The sequence below is a fragment of the Carya illinoinensis genome, chromosome 10, assembly GCF_018687715.1.
Source record: "Carya illinoinensis cultivar Pawnee chromosome 10, C.illinoinensisPawnee_v1, whole genome shotgun sequence".
In the NCBI taxonomy this organism is placed as follows: Eukaryota; Viridiplantae; Streptophyta; class Magnoliopsida; order Fagales; family Juglandaceae; genus Carya; species Carya illinoinensis.
In genome coordinates this window covers 24,851,066-24,869,538 of record NC_056761.1, presented here as the reverse complement: position 1 = coordinate 24,869,538, position 18,473 = coordinate 24,851,066, and the positions used below count along the sequence as shown (strand labels likewise).

The 18,473-nt window shown below is 33.1% G+C and overlaps 1 protein-coding gene and 1 long non-coding RNA gene across 3 annotated transcripts; both read right to left on the bottom strand.

The window, feature by feature from the left end:
- Positions 1-4,620: 4,620 nt before the first annotated feature.
- LOC122278328 lies at positions 4,621-7,262 on the bottom strand. 2 transcript variants are annotated; one of them, XR_006229331.1, is made up of 2 exons: positions 6,720-7,262; positions 4,621-4,970 (listed from the first exon to the last, which is right to left on the bottom strand). It is a non-coding gene; the product is annotated as an uncharacterized LOC122278328 (long non-coding RNA). The 2 variants fall into 2 exon arrangements; XR_006229330.1 differs by lacking the exon at positions 4,621-4,970 and adding an exon at positions 5,203-5,699.
- Positions 7,263-17,906: 10,644 nt separating this feature from the next.
- On the bottom strand, positions 17,907-18,254 carry LOC122278580 (zinc finger protein 3-like). The gene has a single exon (XM_043088760.1). The coding sequence runs from the start codon at positions 18,252-18,254 to the stop codon at positions 17,907-17,909; it is 348 nt and encodes a 115-aa protein (XP_042944694.1).
- Positions 18,255-18,473: the final 219 nt, after the last annotated feature.

Sequence of the window (18,473 nt, the reverse complement as noted above, 5' to 3'; positions counted from 1 at the left end):
CAGTCGAAGCGGGTTACCCATTGGGATGATGGTTTGTAACAACTGTTGTGTTTATCTTAAGAATTAATTGCGACTTGAAGTTAATGGTAGTTTATAGTGAGTTCGTCATTGCAAGATTAGATGTTATTCAAAATATAGGTAATGAGCTTAAAGTGTGGGATATCGGATAGAAGTTATAAGCACTTTCGTTGGTTGGCCGGGAAGGACTTGGGCCTTTTGGATATGTTTCTTATCTTTAGAAGAGACAGATGTATTTCGGGATGATATTATGTGTTTTCAATTTGGGGCCTGGAGGTTGATTAGTATTGATTTCTGTCATCAATCAATGGTATATTTTTGTGGAATGTTGATTTTTGATTAGGGCAGTGATGACCAACTGAGGAATGAGTGGAGATTTATGATTTTTGGAGGTATATTATTTTCTATGGAAATGTGGTAAAGGTTTTCTTGTGATTAGGTGTGGATTGAGCTGGTACTTGATGATGTTAATTTATGAGAATATAACCCTTATGTATTTTGGCGAGTTATCAGAATGCGCGCGAAAGCATGATTTTTGAAGATACTTAAAAATTCAAATTTTGTATTGATTTTGAAGAATTAGTAGTGACTCGAAGTTTTAATGGAAGATTAATCTTTTGGTTGTGCAAATTTTGTTTATTCATGGTTAATTTTGGAAGTGGCTATTAGGTTACCAAAGTTGGAATAGGATGAAAGTTCGAAAGGTAAAACAGAGACGTCGTTGATATTAGCAATTTATGATATGAAGATAATAACTATTGGAATTTGTTGAGAGTTGTTGATATGTATCTCTCAAATATGTTCGGAGTTGTATCTTGTATCTTATTTTTGGCGCTGGTGTTTGATCTTGCAATTTCGAGGACGAAATCGTTTTTACGTATATTTTCACTGAAGGAGTTTTTTTTTATTTAATTAATATATTAGTTCTTTTATTTTAAATTATTGTATTTTAATTGGTTTTATTTTAGTTTGACGTGATGTTTAATTTATTTTAGTCGTTTTATAGTTTTTAAAATTGTTTTGGTCGGATCAGTTTTTGGACTCCGGATGTGAGGATTGGACCTCATTTCTTTTCTCCATATTTTCTTTTTCCCTTTTTCTTTTTTTTCTTTTCTTCTTTCTTTCTTTTCTTTCTTCTTCTTTTTCCTCTTCTTCCACCCGTGCGCGTGACCCAGCCCCCCCATTTCCGTCCGTTTCTTCCACCGCCCAATTCGCCCCCGTGTAGTGCACCGCCCCCACCGGTCGACTCCCCTCCGGCCAGTGATCACCTCCCTCAATTTTCAAACCAACCCGTGCAGCCTTTAGCCGCCATGCACGGCTAGAAGTCACAGCATCTTCTCTCCCTCTCTCTGTTGCCGTTTGCTTCCTCAGCCCAAAACCGCCGCTCGCCGGCGACGTGGCCGGCACCACCCACCCAGAAACTTCCCCCTCCGACCAGCGCACCTCCCCACCAAATCTCACCTCCATCCGAACATCGTTTGCCGCCTAGAGCCCATCTAAGCCGCACGGTTTTTAGCCATTCACGGTGCCGTCGCTCCACCTCCGGCCACCACCTCTTCACCACTTCATCCCCTACCTCTTGCCGTCCTAACCCACCCAATTCCAGCTCCGATCCGTTGCTGGAGCAGCTCCCACAAGCTCAACTCCGATCAACCCCTTTTTGCACTTCCACCACTGTTTCCACCGCCATCCACGGCCAAAACTCACTTCCATTAGTTTCATAACCATCCCTAGACCATTCCCTATCAATTTCGTGTCTTGGTTTGTCCCCGTTCGAAAGTGGATAATTTACTACCCACGGCCACAGTGTAAAATATACTGTTACGTTACTTTTTCTCCACCGTTTGCAACGTCGGGAGCTTTCAAAAAATACCTTATAGCGCTGTAAGTATTTTTCAAACTCTATTTTAGATTTAAATATATTTTTGCTCTTACAATTAATTTATTGGACTGGTTGGTTGATTCCGGACTGAGTCCGAGGAGTTCGGGGGTCGGATGGATTGAGGCGGAGTTGTTTTGGTTGATGTTGATATTTGTTTGAGATATTTGTGCCTTGATGTTTGCATTGTATAGTGCACGCATGTTCATGTTTAAAAAGGAAAAACTGGGTTTTCGTGTAGTTGCATGCATGTACATGTGTTTGTAAAATGAAAACTGAGCTTGTAAGCGAGAAATGATTTATGGTATATGTGAACGGTTGGATTGACTGGTTTGAGTCAGAGCACGTGTAGGAATAGTGGTAAACAGGGACCGGTGGTAGAATCCCGCCTGTGGTTCCCACCTACGGTGCACACGGCGTAGGGACGGTGGTAGAATCCCGCATGTGGTTCCCACCTACGGTGCACGCGTAGGGACGGTGGTGAGCAGGGATGGTGGTAGAGTCCTGCCTGCGATTCCCACCTACAGTGCTCTGATGATTTGGTTTTTTGGGCCATTATCGGGGATAATGGCGAGGTTATGTTTAAAGGATATGTTCTGGACCAAAATGGAATTTTTGGCGTGTGTGGAAAAATGTGGTTTACAGGTCATGTGCATTTGCATTCTTTCATGCATAGTGTTTGAGTTTAATATGTTTTTATCTAGTGGCGTTTAGATCTTTACTTACCTGCGGCACCATTTTGGTACCGTAGATTTTGATGCAGGGATCGAGGAGGAGGAGGCTGAGCCTGAGGAGGCGGCTCTACTTGAGTATTGAGTTAGAGTTTTAGGCCTTGTAGTTTGGTGTTGAAACATTCTTGTGGTTTGTAATATTTTATTATGTATGTTTTAAACGGATTTGTATTAAACAAAGAAAAATTCTGATACTTAGTTACATAATTTTGTTTATCCGCTACGTGTTTTCTTTTGCATACTTGTTGCATGTACACACACTTGGCACTTGGCGATAGGGTGGTGACCCGTGTTGTCATCATCCGGACGTCTTGATTTCCTTGTGTCCGTACGTGGGATTTGGGAGCGTCACATTAATGATCTCTAAACAACTTAATTACCTCTAACATAAGGCAATGACAATTTATCCATGCGAATCAAACCTTTAAGAAATTTTGGAACATATAACAAAGATCGTCAAACCAAGGTTGAGCCTTGAGCTCCCATTTTAGGTAAAAAATTAGCCGGTGTATTTCCTTCTCTATAAACATGGTTAATAACAAAATCCCCACCTTCGTACAGTCTCATAGCCTCCTCCCAAAAATCTTCCAAATACCAAACTCCATAATGCTTCTTCTGAACCCAAGATACACAAATCAAGGAATAAGACTCAATGTCCACCTGATGTAGACCCAACGCTCGACAATATTTCAACCCTATTAACAATGCTTTCATGAATTCAGCATGGTTATTAGAGTCCACCCCAAGATAGCACGAAAAAGATAGCACCATATTGCCATGCAAATCCCGAATAATAGCCCCCGCACCTGAACTTCCTGGATTACCGAGACTACAACCATCTATATTCAATTTAAATCTTCCATTTTTAGGCTTTTTCCAACAAACCAATTTAACCTACACCTTTTTAATAGGTAAAACCGGTATGTTCAAATCCCTCAACCCCTCCTCATCAGCAAAACCAATCTTTATAACTTTTGTTAAGGAATTTTGCATTTTTTTTTAGCCACACACAAATAGACCTCCAAATCTCTTCTGTCGATATAGATTTACCTTCCATCTGTGCCTTACACCTGCATTACCACAATTTTCAAATAATAATAGAAGGAATAAGGCCTAAAATATTACCCACCTGGGATTTGGTAGACGCCCGTCTAAACCACTTAACACCAATTCAGATATTTTCATGGTTGAATATTAATGAAGACAATTCTTTTGAAGAAATTATGTTGTAGGTAAAACCCACAAGATTCCAAATTTAAACCTGAAGGTTGAAATTGCTAAGATGTACTATTTAGATTTAATAATTAATAATTTTATTTCTTTGAAAAGACTGTAAATTTCTATTTTAGAAACTTTGCATCTTTTTTGTTTTTTCCCCTTCTGGCTTTATGCATTTTATCTCAATGATATTGTTCTTAACATATATTTATGAACTTTCACATTTACACCTAATTTTATGATACATACATTGTATTAAAATTATTTTGTTTTTTATTATAAGTTTTTTATTTATTTTTCATATTCCTCTTCATAGTAGAAAAATCATCTGCTCAATTCCCTTAATATAAAGTTCTGGTTCCATCATTTATGAGACTCATTTCATGTATCTATCTTTCTCTTATTTGGTCAAAAGAAAAAAGAAAAAGAAAGAGGGGGATCTCTATCTTTAATAGGTAACCTTCTGCTTACTATTTACCCTTTTTATAAGCTTACGTTTATCACAAAAGCATCAAAGAAATAAAAGTGCAAAATTAGGAAGTTAAAGAGGAAAAAACCTCGAGCTATGATCATTATCATTAATTAAAAAGCATTTCAATTCCTTCAACTTCTTTTAATACTAGCATGTTTTAAACTAAGTACTTTTTTCATTCCCTCTTAAAAAATAGCTAATCATTAGTGGACTTCACAAAAGTCCCAAAAACAAAACCAAGATTGTTTTATAAAATAAAAAACTTGTTAAAAAAATATTTGATGTTTTAATGAGAAATAATATGAGATCTAAAAAATTGTTCTGCTCTGCTCAGTCAATTAACTTCGCACACGAATTGCACACACTACTGAGAAACGTCAGTGCTTGTTTTATTAAAAAATAATTGATGAAAAAAACGACGACGAATAGAAGAGGGAATTGACGGACTCTCTCTCCATACAGAAACGTCTCCCCCATTTTCTCACTTGATGGACTTGAGTTGGCGGCTCTCTATCTCTCTCCTTCCTCCACCTACAGTTCATCAACTCTCCACCTCCATCGACGTCTCTCTCTTTTGGTTGGCTTTCGACTGCTCTCTTCCATCATGCACGTCAGATCCCGACTGCCTAGATAAGTTTTAGAAGTTCCAAACCTACAAGTTTTAGAAGTTCCTAGTGAAACATGTCTTGAGACTTGAAAACATAATTCACACTCTTAACTTCGCTTTATCAATTTGATTCTCTGGACTAAGTTTCCTCCCCTCTCTATAACTTGTTTTCTTGATTTGCTCTATTTCTCATACACAAACACAGATTCATATTTCTTTATCTTTAGTCTGTTCTAATATTATAAATCAAATTTCTATATTTATTAATTACAAATCAAATTTCTATATTTTCCATCCAACTATATTACAAATCATACTTTCTTCTATTCAAACTTCAATCAAAATGTAGACTGGGTACTTCCTAGTTTCATACATTGAATTTGAAATCAAATAGGAGGCACTATGTGTATGTTGACATTGATAGCTGCAATAAAAGCCAGAGTAACCCCCATTCCACACTTCAAAAAAAAAAATCAGTACTACACATTATCTGGCCTATGTTCACAAGCTAAAAAGGTTCGCTTTCCCTTCTACAAAAAATATGTAAGTCATCCCCAAAATGAAGATGAGAGATTTTGGTCTTCAATAGATTTAGCGTTTGTAGAGTAATTTTATGAGACGGACTCTAAGTCACCAATAACAAACTAGTGTTTACTGTTTAGTAATCCACAAGCTCTAAAAGACAACCCATGTAGCAGTTATAATCACTGATCTGCTTCAAGGCACCAATATACCTGAATGATTTGTTGAAAGACTGAATGCATATTGCCAAGTCTACAACCAGTTAATTGCATTGTTAATAATAAAAACATTCCAAAATGTGGCAAATAAGTTCATATTTGAAGCTATTAATTTCTTGAAGAACCAATGGTACTTCATTTGCAGAATACTGCAAACTATGAAAAGGATTTCGAAAGCAAGTAAAGTAGGGAGTATGAACAACAATGGTATCATGTACAAAAAAACATACAGATTTTGTGGAAATTCTAAGCATTGGTGGAAATGGCTATTGTTACGAATCCACAACATCCAGTTTAATTTCAACAAAGGATGCTACATTTCAAAAGGATCAACCTCGAAGACTAATCAAAATGCACAAAACTACAACTATAAGTGCAATTACTCTTGGTTATTCATAGGGGTGAAAGTCAGTCGGTTTGGACCGGAGAAACGGACTGGACCGACTGTTTCGGTTCGGATTGACCTTGGGACCGGTCTATCTCGATTCAAGGATTTTTCAATTTTCAATTTTTGGTTTGAGTCCTGGTGTGGGGTTTTTCCTGACCCGACTGAATAGGAAAATGTATATTTTTAATTTCAAATATATTATATATATTATTTTATATAATAATTGTATAATATGTAATTTTCATCTAACTTATCACCTTTAACAATATGAAATTTTAAATGATTCATTGAACATATAAAATATTTTTTTAATGAGTTAGTTATATAATCCACATTAATAATTCACTTAATTTTAATATAGTAATTTAAATAAAATTTTTTATTAATTTATTTAAAAAAATAATAATTAGACCGGACCGGACTGATAGCTACTAGCTAGTTTGGTCTTGTTCTTATAGATGTTCAGTTCGGTTCGGTCTAGGAAAAACGATGGACCGTTCGGATTGGATCGACCAATTTACACCTCTAGTTATTCATATGAATCCAATAAAAAACTTCATGTAAATATGAGAAAGGAAATTTCCAGAATCAAATAGCTTGGAATTTTACATTGATATAATAGGAGGGCGAATAAATTGAATAAAAGAGATAAAGAAATTAGCATACCTTGGGGCAAAGAGAGTGGGCGTCTAGCACACCTCTAGTTATTCGTATGAATCCAATAAAAAACTTCATGTAAATATGACAAAGGAAATTTCCAGAATCAAGTAGCTTGGGCTTTTGCATTGATATAATAGGAGGGTGAATAAATTGAATAAAAGAGATAAAGAAATTAGCATACCTTGGGGCAAAGAGAATGGGCGTCTAGCCAAGCTTAAGTTAGGGTTTCAACAAGGCATGCAGAGTGAAGACCAGTCTCGTTGGGAATTTTTGGAAGATAAATACTTGAGTTTGGATGGTGTGCCTAATGGTACAGTCCAAAATTTCAGTGTTCTCCCCAGTTCTACGATTTCACGAGGGCAAAACAAAGAAAAGAAGTAGAGAGGTGAAAGTGGGGAAAAACTTAGAGGGAAAGAAACCGATGGTAGTTTGATGAGAAAATATCGAGAGAAGAGAGAGAGTTATAAAAAAATAATAAATTAAATATTTGCTCCATCCTGCTTAAAGTAAATATGACTCTAGTTTTAGAAATATTGAAGACTCCATCCAACATCACATTGCCTAATCCATTATAGCCAGTTTTCGTTTGTAATAGCTAAATGATGATTTTTCTTTTCTTCTTTTTTTTTTTTTTTTTTTTTTTTTTTTTTAGCATTTGCATTTGCCTGTCCATTGAGAGTGCTCTAATGGGAAAAAAAATGGAGGAAGGTGTTTGAATTTTGCCAGTCCCACACCACAAAACGCAGCGTTTAAGTTTTTTCCAGGGCACATTTCGTGCGCAGGGTGTCCCAAAATGCCTATATTAAGAATTTACCTTGAAAACGGTCGGTCCACACCATGTGTTCGAACACATCAGTACTCGTTGATCTATAATAATTCATAGCTATCAGTCAAAGATCAATAGACCATGCTTTTGAACCAAAAGATTGAACTTTTCTCCTGTCATTTTGACTGATCTTTTGAAACATGTTTTGCATTAAATATTCTCCCAAAATAGATTTGGTGGTTGGATTATCGTTTTGAATATGTAAAAAGTAATCGTCCATTATGACTCTGTAGATATAGGTAAATAGGTCAAATGATGTACCTAATGTTCATTGTATGGTCCATTTTGTTCAACAAGATCCCTCAAATTCAACCATCCTCCATCAATGTAATCTTTGATCAGCCAATCGTGTCTATCGAATGCGGTTTTGATGATTTGACTTTCAAGTTTTTAACGAATGATACTTGTATATAGTTTTAAATAAAAATTAAATACAATATTATTAAAATATTATTTTTTAATATTATTATTATTTTGATATTTAAAAAGGTTAAATTATTTATTATATTTTATGTAAAAATTTAAAAATTTTATAATGATAAAATGAGATAAAATAAGATGAGAGTGTTTATATATTCAAACCTAGCAAGATAACTTTCACAAATCTCTATATAAAATACAATAAACAATTCAATTTTTTTAAATATTAAAACAATAATAATATTAAAAATAATATTATAATAATATTTAATTTAACTTTTAACTTTCATCCCCACTCATCTCATGTCAACTCATTATTCAAACCTAACCAGTCTATGTAGCTATGTTCAAATGGTGCTTAGCCTCGTTTGGATAATAAGATTAAATAAGATAATTTGTGAATAGTATTAAAATAATTTATGAATAATAGTAAAATAATTTGAGTTGGGATGTTTTATATAATTTTGAAAATTAAAAAAGAAAAAATTAAATAAAAATATTATAAAATTAATATATTATTAAAATATAATTTTTTAATATTAATTTTGTTTGAAGGATTTAAAAAAGTTGAACTATTTTTTATATTTTGTTTAAAAGTTTAAAAAAGTTATAATAATTAGATTGTAATGATTAGATAAAAAGTTGAAGATTAGAAATTGAAAAATATTTGTATTTATAATTTTTGGATTTTGAAATAAGATTAGATGATAGGAGATGAAATGGGATACTTTTGCTATCCAAACTAGGCTTTAGTAAGTTGTATTAATAAAAACTGAACAGGACGTACATTTTATTTATGTTATACGCTTTGTTGTATCATATTTTAAAAACTCGTGATTTTAACCACAAGGAACTAAAAGTGACTTCTACATTGCCAGCGTTAGGTACAAGGATTTTATAAATATAAAGCGCAACATATTACAAAACATAATCCCATGTCTCAACAATAAAAAATACGCCTCAAACTTGTTGAAGATCAAATTCTAGGTGCTACGAGAGGTAGTTCTTATTGGTCCAAAAGAGACTGCAAAACAAAAAATAGTATGAAAAAATTTGTTTTAATGTGCGTTATAATGTCGTTTTCTTTAAGATAATATTTGTCCTTATCAACAATGGTGTATGCACACAGTTTACAAGTAAATTTGCCTATAATATATAATGAAGTCCATAATAAATTTGTTTGTCTAACTGTATTATACACATACGAAATTAGACTTCAAATACCTTCTGATTTTCTTATTCAATCAAGAAATTAAAAATATATTATCTTGAGAACAAACAGATTCTAACAAATTTTTGAAAAAATGAAATATTGGTGAGAGAGAGAATTTTGAAATTGAATTATGGGATCTTTAATTGGCTGGCCATTGAGTTTATTTAGAAATGGCGAAAAGTTGTGAGCTCTTTTTGAAAACTGTTCAAAAAAGTTATATATATATATATATACTAGTTGGCACTCAACGTGCAAGGCACGTTTCTCTAGTAAGAAGGAAAAAAATATGTTCATTAGATATAATATTACCAGAAAATTATCAAAATTTTTTAAAATAAAGACCAATACTTGAATAAATAAAATGCATGAAAAGATAGTAATAATTACTTTCTATTACTAAAGTATTAAGTCAAAGACAAATAAGTTAAAACTGATACAAGTTTGAAGGAATTGAAATTACAGTTTTATTAAAATTACAATTTTTTCCCAACAGAAGCATATATGATGAAGATGTTTTTTCCATCAATTGATCAAAATAGAGAACCTGAATATACAACTCTCAATTACCATGCATAAAAAACACTCAGATTTATCTGAAAATTATTTCTCATTATTCAAATTATAGCGCCCAACAACTAATTCAAAATCTTTTGCTTTATTATAGCCCTACCTGTCTGTATTGACCAACAGAGATCTCAAACCAAAGCCACCACTACCCGTTAATTATTAATCAATCATTCAATTACATTATTGGTATTTAGTCTTAACAAAAAAAATATAAAAACATTAATACTAAAGTATTAAGTCAAAGACAAATAAGTTAAAATTGATACAAATTTGGAGGAATTGAAATTAGAGTTTTATTGAAATTACAATTTTTTTCTAACAGGAACATAATCAAATAATCAAACAGTCTCAAGCATGAGCCAAATAAGATGCACTAATAACAAGGCTGGGCATAGTTGTTGATACTTGGGGGTGAATGCGACCACAAAGCTCAACAGCAAGTTTTCGTACATCGTCAAATTCAAATTTATGAAATGCCCTAAAATAAAGAACAGAAGAAATAAGTACATCTCATTCAGTATACTGAAGCAACTGAGGTTATTCATGTGAATCAACTTGTTTAGAAGGAGAGCAGCAAGACTGTCATGATTGTTGATATCTTGATCCATTGAAATTTTTCCAAATAACAAGCAAAGATTTTACAAGTGAACTGTAACTAAAAAATTTGTAAAATGAGAAGCTTCAATTGGGATTTAGAGAACATTCATGGGGGAGATGAATGAAATTATTAGATCTAAAATATCATCTCTTAAATACAATTAGTATTTCAGATTCATATTACGGTTTTGTAAGAAAGTGTGCATTATTAAAGGAGAAATAAAATGGAACACATAGAAGATCTAACAGAAGATAGAAACACAAATATGAATATTTGTAAAGTATTATTTTATTATCTCGAAGCAAAATTATAGAAATTACAGATCGATCTTCTTTTGGAGACTATTATATGGGGAGTAAAATCTTGGTCTTGGGGATTTATGTGAACATTAAGAACAAATCATTTAGAGTTAGAATAATTGATAACTCATGATGGATAGAAGAGTTATGATAATCATAAGAGAGAAAGTCTCAAGTTTAAGTTATTAACTGGTCAGTTATCGAAATACCACCTAGGAAGAGGACTGATTGTTGCGATTATAAAGAAGTAAGTTAGTCTTAGACCAGTAGAACTCCTTGAGGTTTTTATTAACTTGAAGATTACCGAGAGTTTGGATATGCATGATTAAATGCATATTTATATGAGTCATTGGATCATGTCATATATATGAAAATTCCTGAAAGAAATAAAATAGAGCACATAAAACATCTACCAGAAGATATGAACACAAATATGAATATTTGTGAAGTATTATTTTAGTATCACAAAGCAAAATTACAAAAATTTGAGGCTCTTTGCCTCAATCTTTAAATGCTCTTGCTCTTCAAAAATCTACATGTTTTTCCTATCTAAAGGAGTAGCTACTCGAAAAGAAGAATTAAGCAAAAATTTTAAATCTCTGTTCTCTCGCTTTAGTGCTTCCATTTTCATGTTGGACTCCATAAAAAGCCGCTGAAGTATTGAAATATTCTCGTGGAGTTTGTCAACCCCACCAGTCCTAGATTGTAGTCGCTGAGAATATGCGACGAGGGTTGATAAGTATCGGGTACGGAGACTCACAAGCTCGTAGATAATTTCATTATCTGACTTATTAGTCAGATTATTATTGGATTGCATTATAGCACCTACGGAAGAAGCAGAAATAACTGGTGAACAAGGTGCAGAATACCTCATATATTGGTAATGAGAAGATTGCTGAGCCATTGCAAAGTGAGAAAACAGAAAGAGATTGCAGAGTACGAATGTAGACTAATTTCAGAAAAGTGAAGAAAATAATATGCGAAAGAATATGAACTGAATAATTCTTTTATAGAGAAAATTATGACGAATCATCTCTCGTGAAGCATTTCTCTATAAGAGACAAAAGTGATGTAGTATCATAGCTGCGGCGCCTGACAGCTACAGAAGAGCAATGTAGTATCATAGCTGCGGCGCCTAACAACTACAGAAGAGTAATGTACTGTCATAGCTATGCGGCGCCTGACAGTTACAGAAGACCCGTAAAAATCCTACGGATCAGAGTTGTCTGGCTTAAAACAGAGGGCCACCGCTCTTGTTAAGAGAGAGAGAGAGAGAGAGAGAGAGAGAGAGAGAGAGAGAGAGAGAGAGAGAGAGTGGTTAACGGCTTAATTTTGATGAATTCTTTACTAAGTATGTTATTTAGAAGAACACTTAAAGTATATCATTTATATTTTTCTAAAACAATCGAGAGTTTACCACTGAAACCGAAGATGTTAGACATGGGTACAGTTGAAAAAATCCCGGGAGGTCGAATCCGCACCGTTTTCCATCAGAAAACCCTCCAAACAGAGCAAAAAAGAGAAAACCAAAGAAGACAATGGCCAAAATCTCTTCATACTGAGCTTTATCAACAAAAACGAAAACCCACATGCAAATTCTATGAGATAGGGCAAAAAAAAGTAGAGAAAATAAGTGAGAGGAAAGAGAAGGTGAGGAGCGAAATGATAGGAGTCGGGGTGGGTCAATGGAGAACAGTTTTATTTCATGAGAGGAATGTGGGAGGTTTGTGTACGTGATAATACACACAAGGAAAACCCACATGCAATGTATTTGTGCTGAGAAGTGGATTCTCTCTCACCAAATGAAAACCAGGTGTCCTTAAAGCAGTTTTCGGTTTTGTTTTTTGGTGAATTACGACTTGTTTGGATGCTCAACTAAGTATGTCTTCGACCCGTTAGATCCCTAGATTAACTACTCTACTCGCAACACCATCAACATGATATAACATCATATTTAATACATTACACTACCCATTCATTATTAATTAATTATTCAATTACAGTATTGGTATTTGGTCTTAACAAAAAAAATATAAAAACATTAATTATGATTGATTAAAGATTGCAAAAAATAAAAATATAAAAAATAAAAATTGTGCTTAAACTTCTAAATTAAAGAAAGAAAATGAGAGAGAAGTCGACAGAAAAATAACTGAACGGTTTTCATTAATTTTTTACAATCTTCAATTCAACACGTCAATCAATTTTGGATTCTTTCCCGACACATGAATAGTAACTAATACTTTTTATAAGATGGGTTCAAATAATTGAGTGGACCCCATTCGATTAGGAAACGTGCTGGTTGGAGATTGAAATAAACTGATCATGATCAACTCAATTCATTATTAATTATTATTCATGTTATGCAAGAAAAATATATACTTTTATATTAATTAGCTCTAAAAATCATTAATATTTTTATATATAAAATCGTATTCAATCTTTTCTGATACAACTTTTTGCTCAATAATTGCGCACCGTAAGCATCAATCTATGTATCAAGCTATCATATATAGCAGCCAGGAGAGAGAAATTTAATGCTCCAATGAAGACCTTATACAAAGATCTTTGTTTGGAACTTTTGAAACATAGAAGATGATTTAGTGAGAAAATGTTATAGTGAAAGTAGAGCCCAGTGGGGTGGATGGGTTAGTGGGTGGGTGGGTGAGTTAATATAAAAAGATATATATTAAGAAGATATATTGAGAGGGATATCTACCACATCATACTAGTTAATGATGATTGGACGTTGGTTTTTCATGGACATATAATTATTGAAGGGTCAAAATTCCAAACACAGCTCAGCACCATTAAAAAACTAATAAACATGCTGTGTTGTGGGACCAGCTTATTAGAGGCTGATTTTCTTAATCAAGGGTTAATCTTCCATGCAATACTCACAGATTTTCAACGATGCTGATTCTGACATTTTTTAAGACATCTCAAGCACTTAAAACCTTATTGTTATGAATTGTTTCATATCCATAATTCCTTAATTAAATAACTGTGAACTGAATTTCTTTGTGAATTTGAACAAATAAATCTGACTTTTTATCTACACAATTAACAGGTCATCATGCCACGACAAACAATGACAGGGTGGACTCCCTCAATGGACGATGAGCTGGCTACCATGTGTATTGAGACAAGGTGCTGGTGACGATAAACTATAATTAATTGCAATGCAGAGAGAGACAAGCAATTATCATCCTTACAATTCATAAAAGGGCCCTAAAATAGATATACAGTGTAGAGAGACACCAAGCCAATCGTTCCACCAAACCGATAGGGTCATTTTCAACATCGCATTATGCTAACATGATCATCATCTACATATCTCTTTGTAGGGCCCAGTGGATTGAGTGGGTGAGTTAAAAGAATATAAATTAAATGCAGTTGATCTACTATTATATAGCTTCAATTTAAAAACAGTTCAACATATATAGTACATCTTGGTTTGATTTACAAAATAGATAATATGGAGTATATGGAATGATGGATTTATATTTAAAAATTTAATTGGTTAACGTGTCCCAAATACAACAAGTTACAGTTTGTTTTTTTTTTCCTCACTTAGTCTGTGAAGTGACTTTTTGTTTTTGAAAATGCTGCAGCCTGACCTCCTTTGATTCAAAACATAAAAGACGAAAAAGAAAAAAGACTTCGTGAATCTATTTAATAAATGATAGATCATTTCAATTAGGGCTGCCCACTTGAGATACCCATACCCTGTTGCTTAATTGATATGGATTTGACACGAAATATTTAAATAATTAATAAATTCAAGATTAGATTTTAAGGCATGTGATGGACAATTAATTCATGAGCTAGAGAACCCCTAGCTAGCCTTGAATCATGGGTCCATGCTGCATGGCGTAAAAAAATTATGGTGAGGGTGAGATGAGGTCTAATCAAATCATGAAAAAGAAATACAATATGAGTTAAGTGATAAACATAATTTTCCATCAGATTATAACATGAACATGATAATGTATAATATTGAGGTGGTTTTATTTATTTGTGATATTTTTGCAATATTCGATGATCATCATCGGTGCCAAACAACATCATTTGACTGGTGTGCTTTTGTTAAATTCGATCACCTTAAAATCTTGATTAATTTTATAAGATTCTTTCTTTCGGTTCTTTTCATCAAACATGATTAATTAATGGACTATAAAGAATGAAACTAATCATGCCACTGACCTTGTCTTTAGAAGAAGAAGTTAAAGAGGTGCATTATTTTTCAATTTTTTAAAATAATGCAAGTTGACGTTCTATTATCTCTTCTATTTTTTTTTTAAAAAAAATATTTATCTATAAAAAAATTTAAATTTACAAATTATATAATTTTATATAATACGTTAGATCTATTTTATAATAAAAATAACTTTATAATCTAATCCGACTCATAAAACTACGTTGAATTTACATTTGTGAGATTTGTTGCGGCTAAAATATTTATAGTTTTTAAGATAAATGATAATTGCAGTTTTGACTGTGTAAACGCCGCACAATTATTTAAAAAAGTGAATAAATATGAAATCTATATAAAAAAATTATTTTTTTAATAATAGATCATAATCTTTTTCAAAATGATTACACGACACTTACGCATTTCACGAATATACGCAAGATTACTCGATTTTTAAATAAATTTTGAAACAGTAATTCGATCTGCTGTAGGTATCTTATCACCATCATTAAGAAAGTGAAAAGAATGAAAATGGCGTCGCGGTTGTTTTCTTTTCACGTAGACTATTTTGAAAACTTAAAAATTAATTAATTAATTAATGATGGTGAGGGATGATTAAGAGTGATATAGTAATAGTAGTGAAATCAAGGTTAACGACAACCAAGGCATCAACTCATTATAGTACCAATGCAATTTTTTTTAAATTTTTTATTCTTAATCATGTCTACTTTTTTCCTAATTTGTCGTTTTCTGCTCTTGCCGACTGATTTTCCATATTTTAAGTTCCGATTTCACTCTCAACGCACCATCTGTAGTCAGGTTATATACAGAAAGCTAGCTGCTAGCTAGGTGTAATCAATTTTCCATCAAACCATTTATTTTCTTGTCTTGTCTTGATCATCTTCTAGTTAGCTAAGCCAGCACTCAATAATTAAGAAACTTTTACTCCTAATAATCTCGATAATCTTTTGTCAAAATCACCAACAACTTCACCAGTACATCATCATCATCATCATCAATGTTATAGAAGTAAATAGTGGTTGTGAGAGCTTAAGCCAAACTACTAATTAAATCAACTACCTAACCAAGAGAAAATGAGCCTTTTGTACTGTTAACTTTTGACAATCCATGAGAGAATATTAAAGCAATAGTGCTTCGATTAATATATATATGTATATCTTTGGGCCCAGGTGTTATAATGTCTCCCTCCAGAATATATCATTTTTTCTCTACCTGAATTGATGCATTTAATAAAACTAAAAATCCAAGCTACCAACACAAAAACCTTTTAAATTCCCTCTAATTATTCATCATTTATATATGTCAACACATGACCTATATCTATATGATGATCTTTTGCTATCCATGAAGATTCATAAAAATAAAATAAAATAAAATAAACAAAGCTAGCATGCATGAAAAAGAGTCTAGTCCCACAACATACATAATCAATCACCCACAAAACAAACCTCTCTAACAACCTTCCTTTAGTTTAATCGCATCTTTCTGTATATAACCTTTGCATATTTATTTTAACACAGTTGTTCACGAGAGACCTGAAAAATAGAATAAAATAAAATAAAAAGAGTTTCTTCTGGAAAATACTTTGTTGCTGATAAACATGATTTTCTTCCATCTATCAATTTTTAATTAGATCATGTAATTATTTAACTTCAATAATTTCAAGTCCTTATAATTTTTTTAATTTCTCCTCCAAGGCAATTGATCTCGATCCCTCTCTCTCTGTCTCATACGTAGAGTGATAATATTTCATGTGTCCACTAATCAAATGTTAACCCAAAACCACATGATACGAATCTTGGAGATATTTGTTTTATATTATATCGAAGGGAATGCTGATGTGACATGCATGTAATTGACTCGATAATTATTAGCTATAAAATATTTATTTGCTATCCTTGTGCTATTGCATGCATGGACGTTTGTGCTGATTCAGTATTGCATGCATGGTACGAATTTTAAAGATATTTGTTTTATATTATATCAAAGGAAATGCTGATGTAACATGCATGCAATTGGCTCAATAATTATTAGCTATAAAATATTTATTTGCTATCTTTATGCTGTTGCATGCATGGACGTTTGTGCTGGTATAGTATTGCATGCTGATAGACATGATTTTCTTCCATTTATCAATTTTTAATTAGATCATGTAATTATTTAACTTCAATAATTTCAAGTCCTTACAATTTTTTTAATTTCTCCTCCAAGGCAATTGATCTCGATCCCTCTCTCCCTGTCTCATACATGGAGTGATAATATTTTATATGTGTCCACTAATCAATAGTTAACCCAAAACCACATGGTACGAATCTTGAAGATATTTGATTTATATTATATCGAAGGGAATGCTGATGTGACATGCATGCAATTGGCTCGATAATTATTGGCTATAAAATATTTATTTGCTATCCTTGTGCTGTCGCATGCATGGACGTTTGTACTGGTACAGTATTGCATGCGGTGGGGGTGCATGCATAAGATTTATGGAAGGCATGTTTTGCATTTTCATTGTGGCAGACATAATTTTTGAGATTTCCATTTTTTTTGTTGTTTAATGTCATGAGGGCAAGAACTTGAACCCATTTGAGTCGATCGACATTAAAAATATAAAAAAGTATTGAGAAATCATTAATAAATCTTCCATTCACACAAGATATATCACTTTGTTATTGATGGGGTCAATTCTATGATGCCATACGTCCCTGTCATGTTACTAAAGCAAATTCATCGATTCCCGCACCACCATCAGTTGAAATCAAGGCCCTGCACGTCTCTACACGCTACTGTTTAAGTCTCGTTAACTTTTATGATTAAAATAAAAATTTTAAAAATTAAAGAATTTTTATTGTCAAAAATTTTATAAAAATAAATACATATTTTAATTTATTAATTTTCATTTTAAAAAATCTCAAGTTTTTTCTCAAATTTTCATTTCAAAAAATTTAAAATTTCTTCTCAAATAAGTTTCTTTTCCCATTAAGCAAGGCAGCTTTGAATATACAACATTAATTTCCGTAAAAATAGAAAAAAGAAAGACGAAGCGTGCAGCTCTTAAAGCTTGAGAGATAAGTCAAGCTTCTTCATCTCCTCTTGATTAGTCCTGTAAAGAGCAGCACTATCTGCAGACCTAAATCCACTAAATTCATCATCACGGGCTGGAGAACCATTCATCGTTCTTAGCAATCCAAATCTACCAACGCTGCCTCGCGAAAGCGATCCTACTGTTGTGTGAAAATTCCCAACTGCTGGTTGTTGGTCAATGAGGGGTCTTGACCAACCCTGAGGTTCCCAGAACCCAACCAAAGATGATTTGTGAGAAGGCTTTTGGATCATAAAATGCGTCTGAACTCCGAGCGATCTGTTATTGTAATTAGCACCATGAAGAGGAAGAGAAGTCATGCTTGGGTAGTGTTGGTGCCAGTGCTGGTGGAGGGAGTGCCCAAAAGCTTCTGCGAAGGCCAATATGTGTGCTGCTATCTTTTGTCCTCTTTTTGCTAAGTCCTCTCTCTTTTGTGGGCATTTTGGTGGCCTCCTAGTGCTTCCAAGAAATCAATGAGATTGAACTCTGCATCAAACCCACGATCGGACTGATCCTCATGACTACAGACATTCAGATCT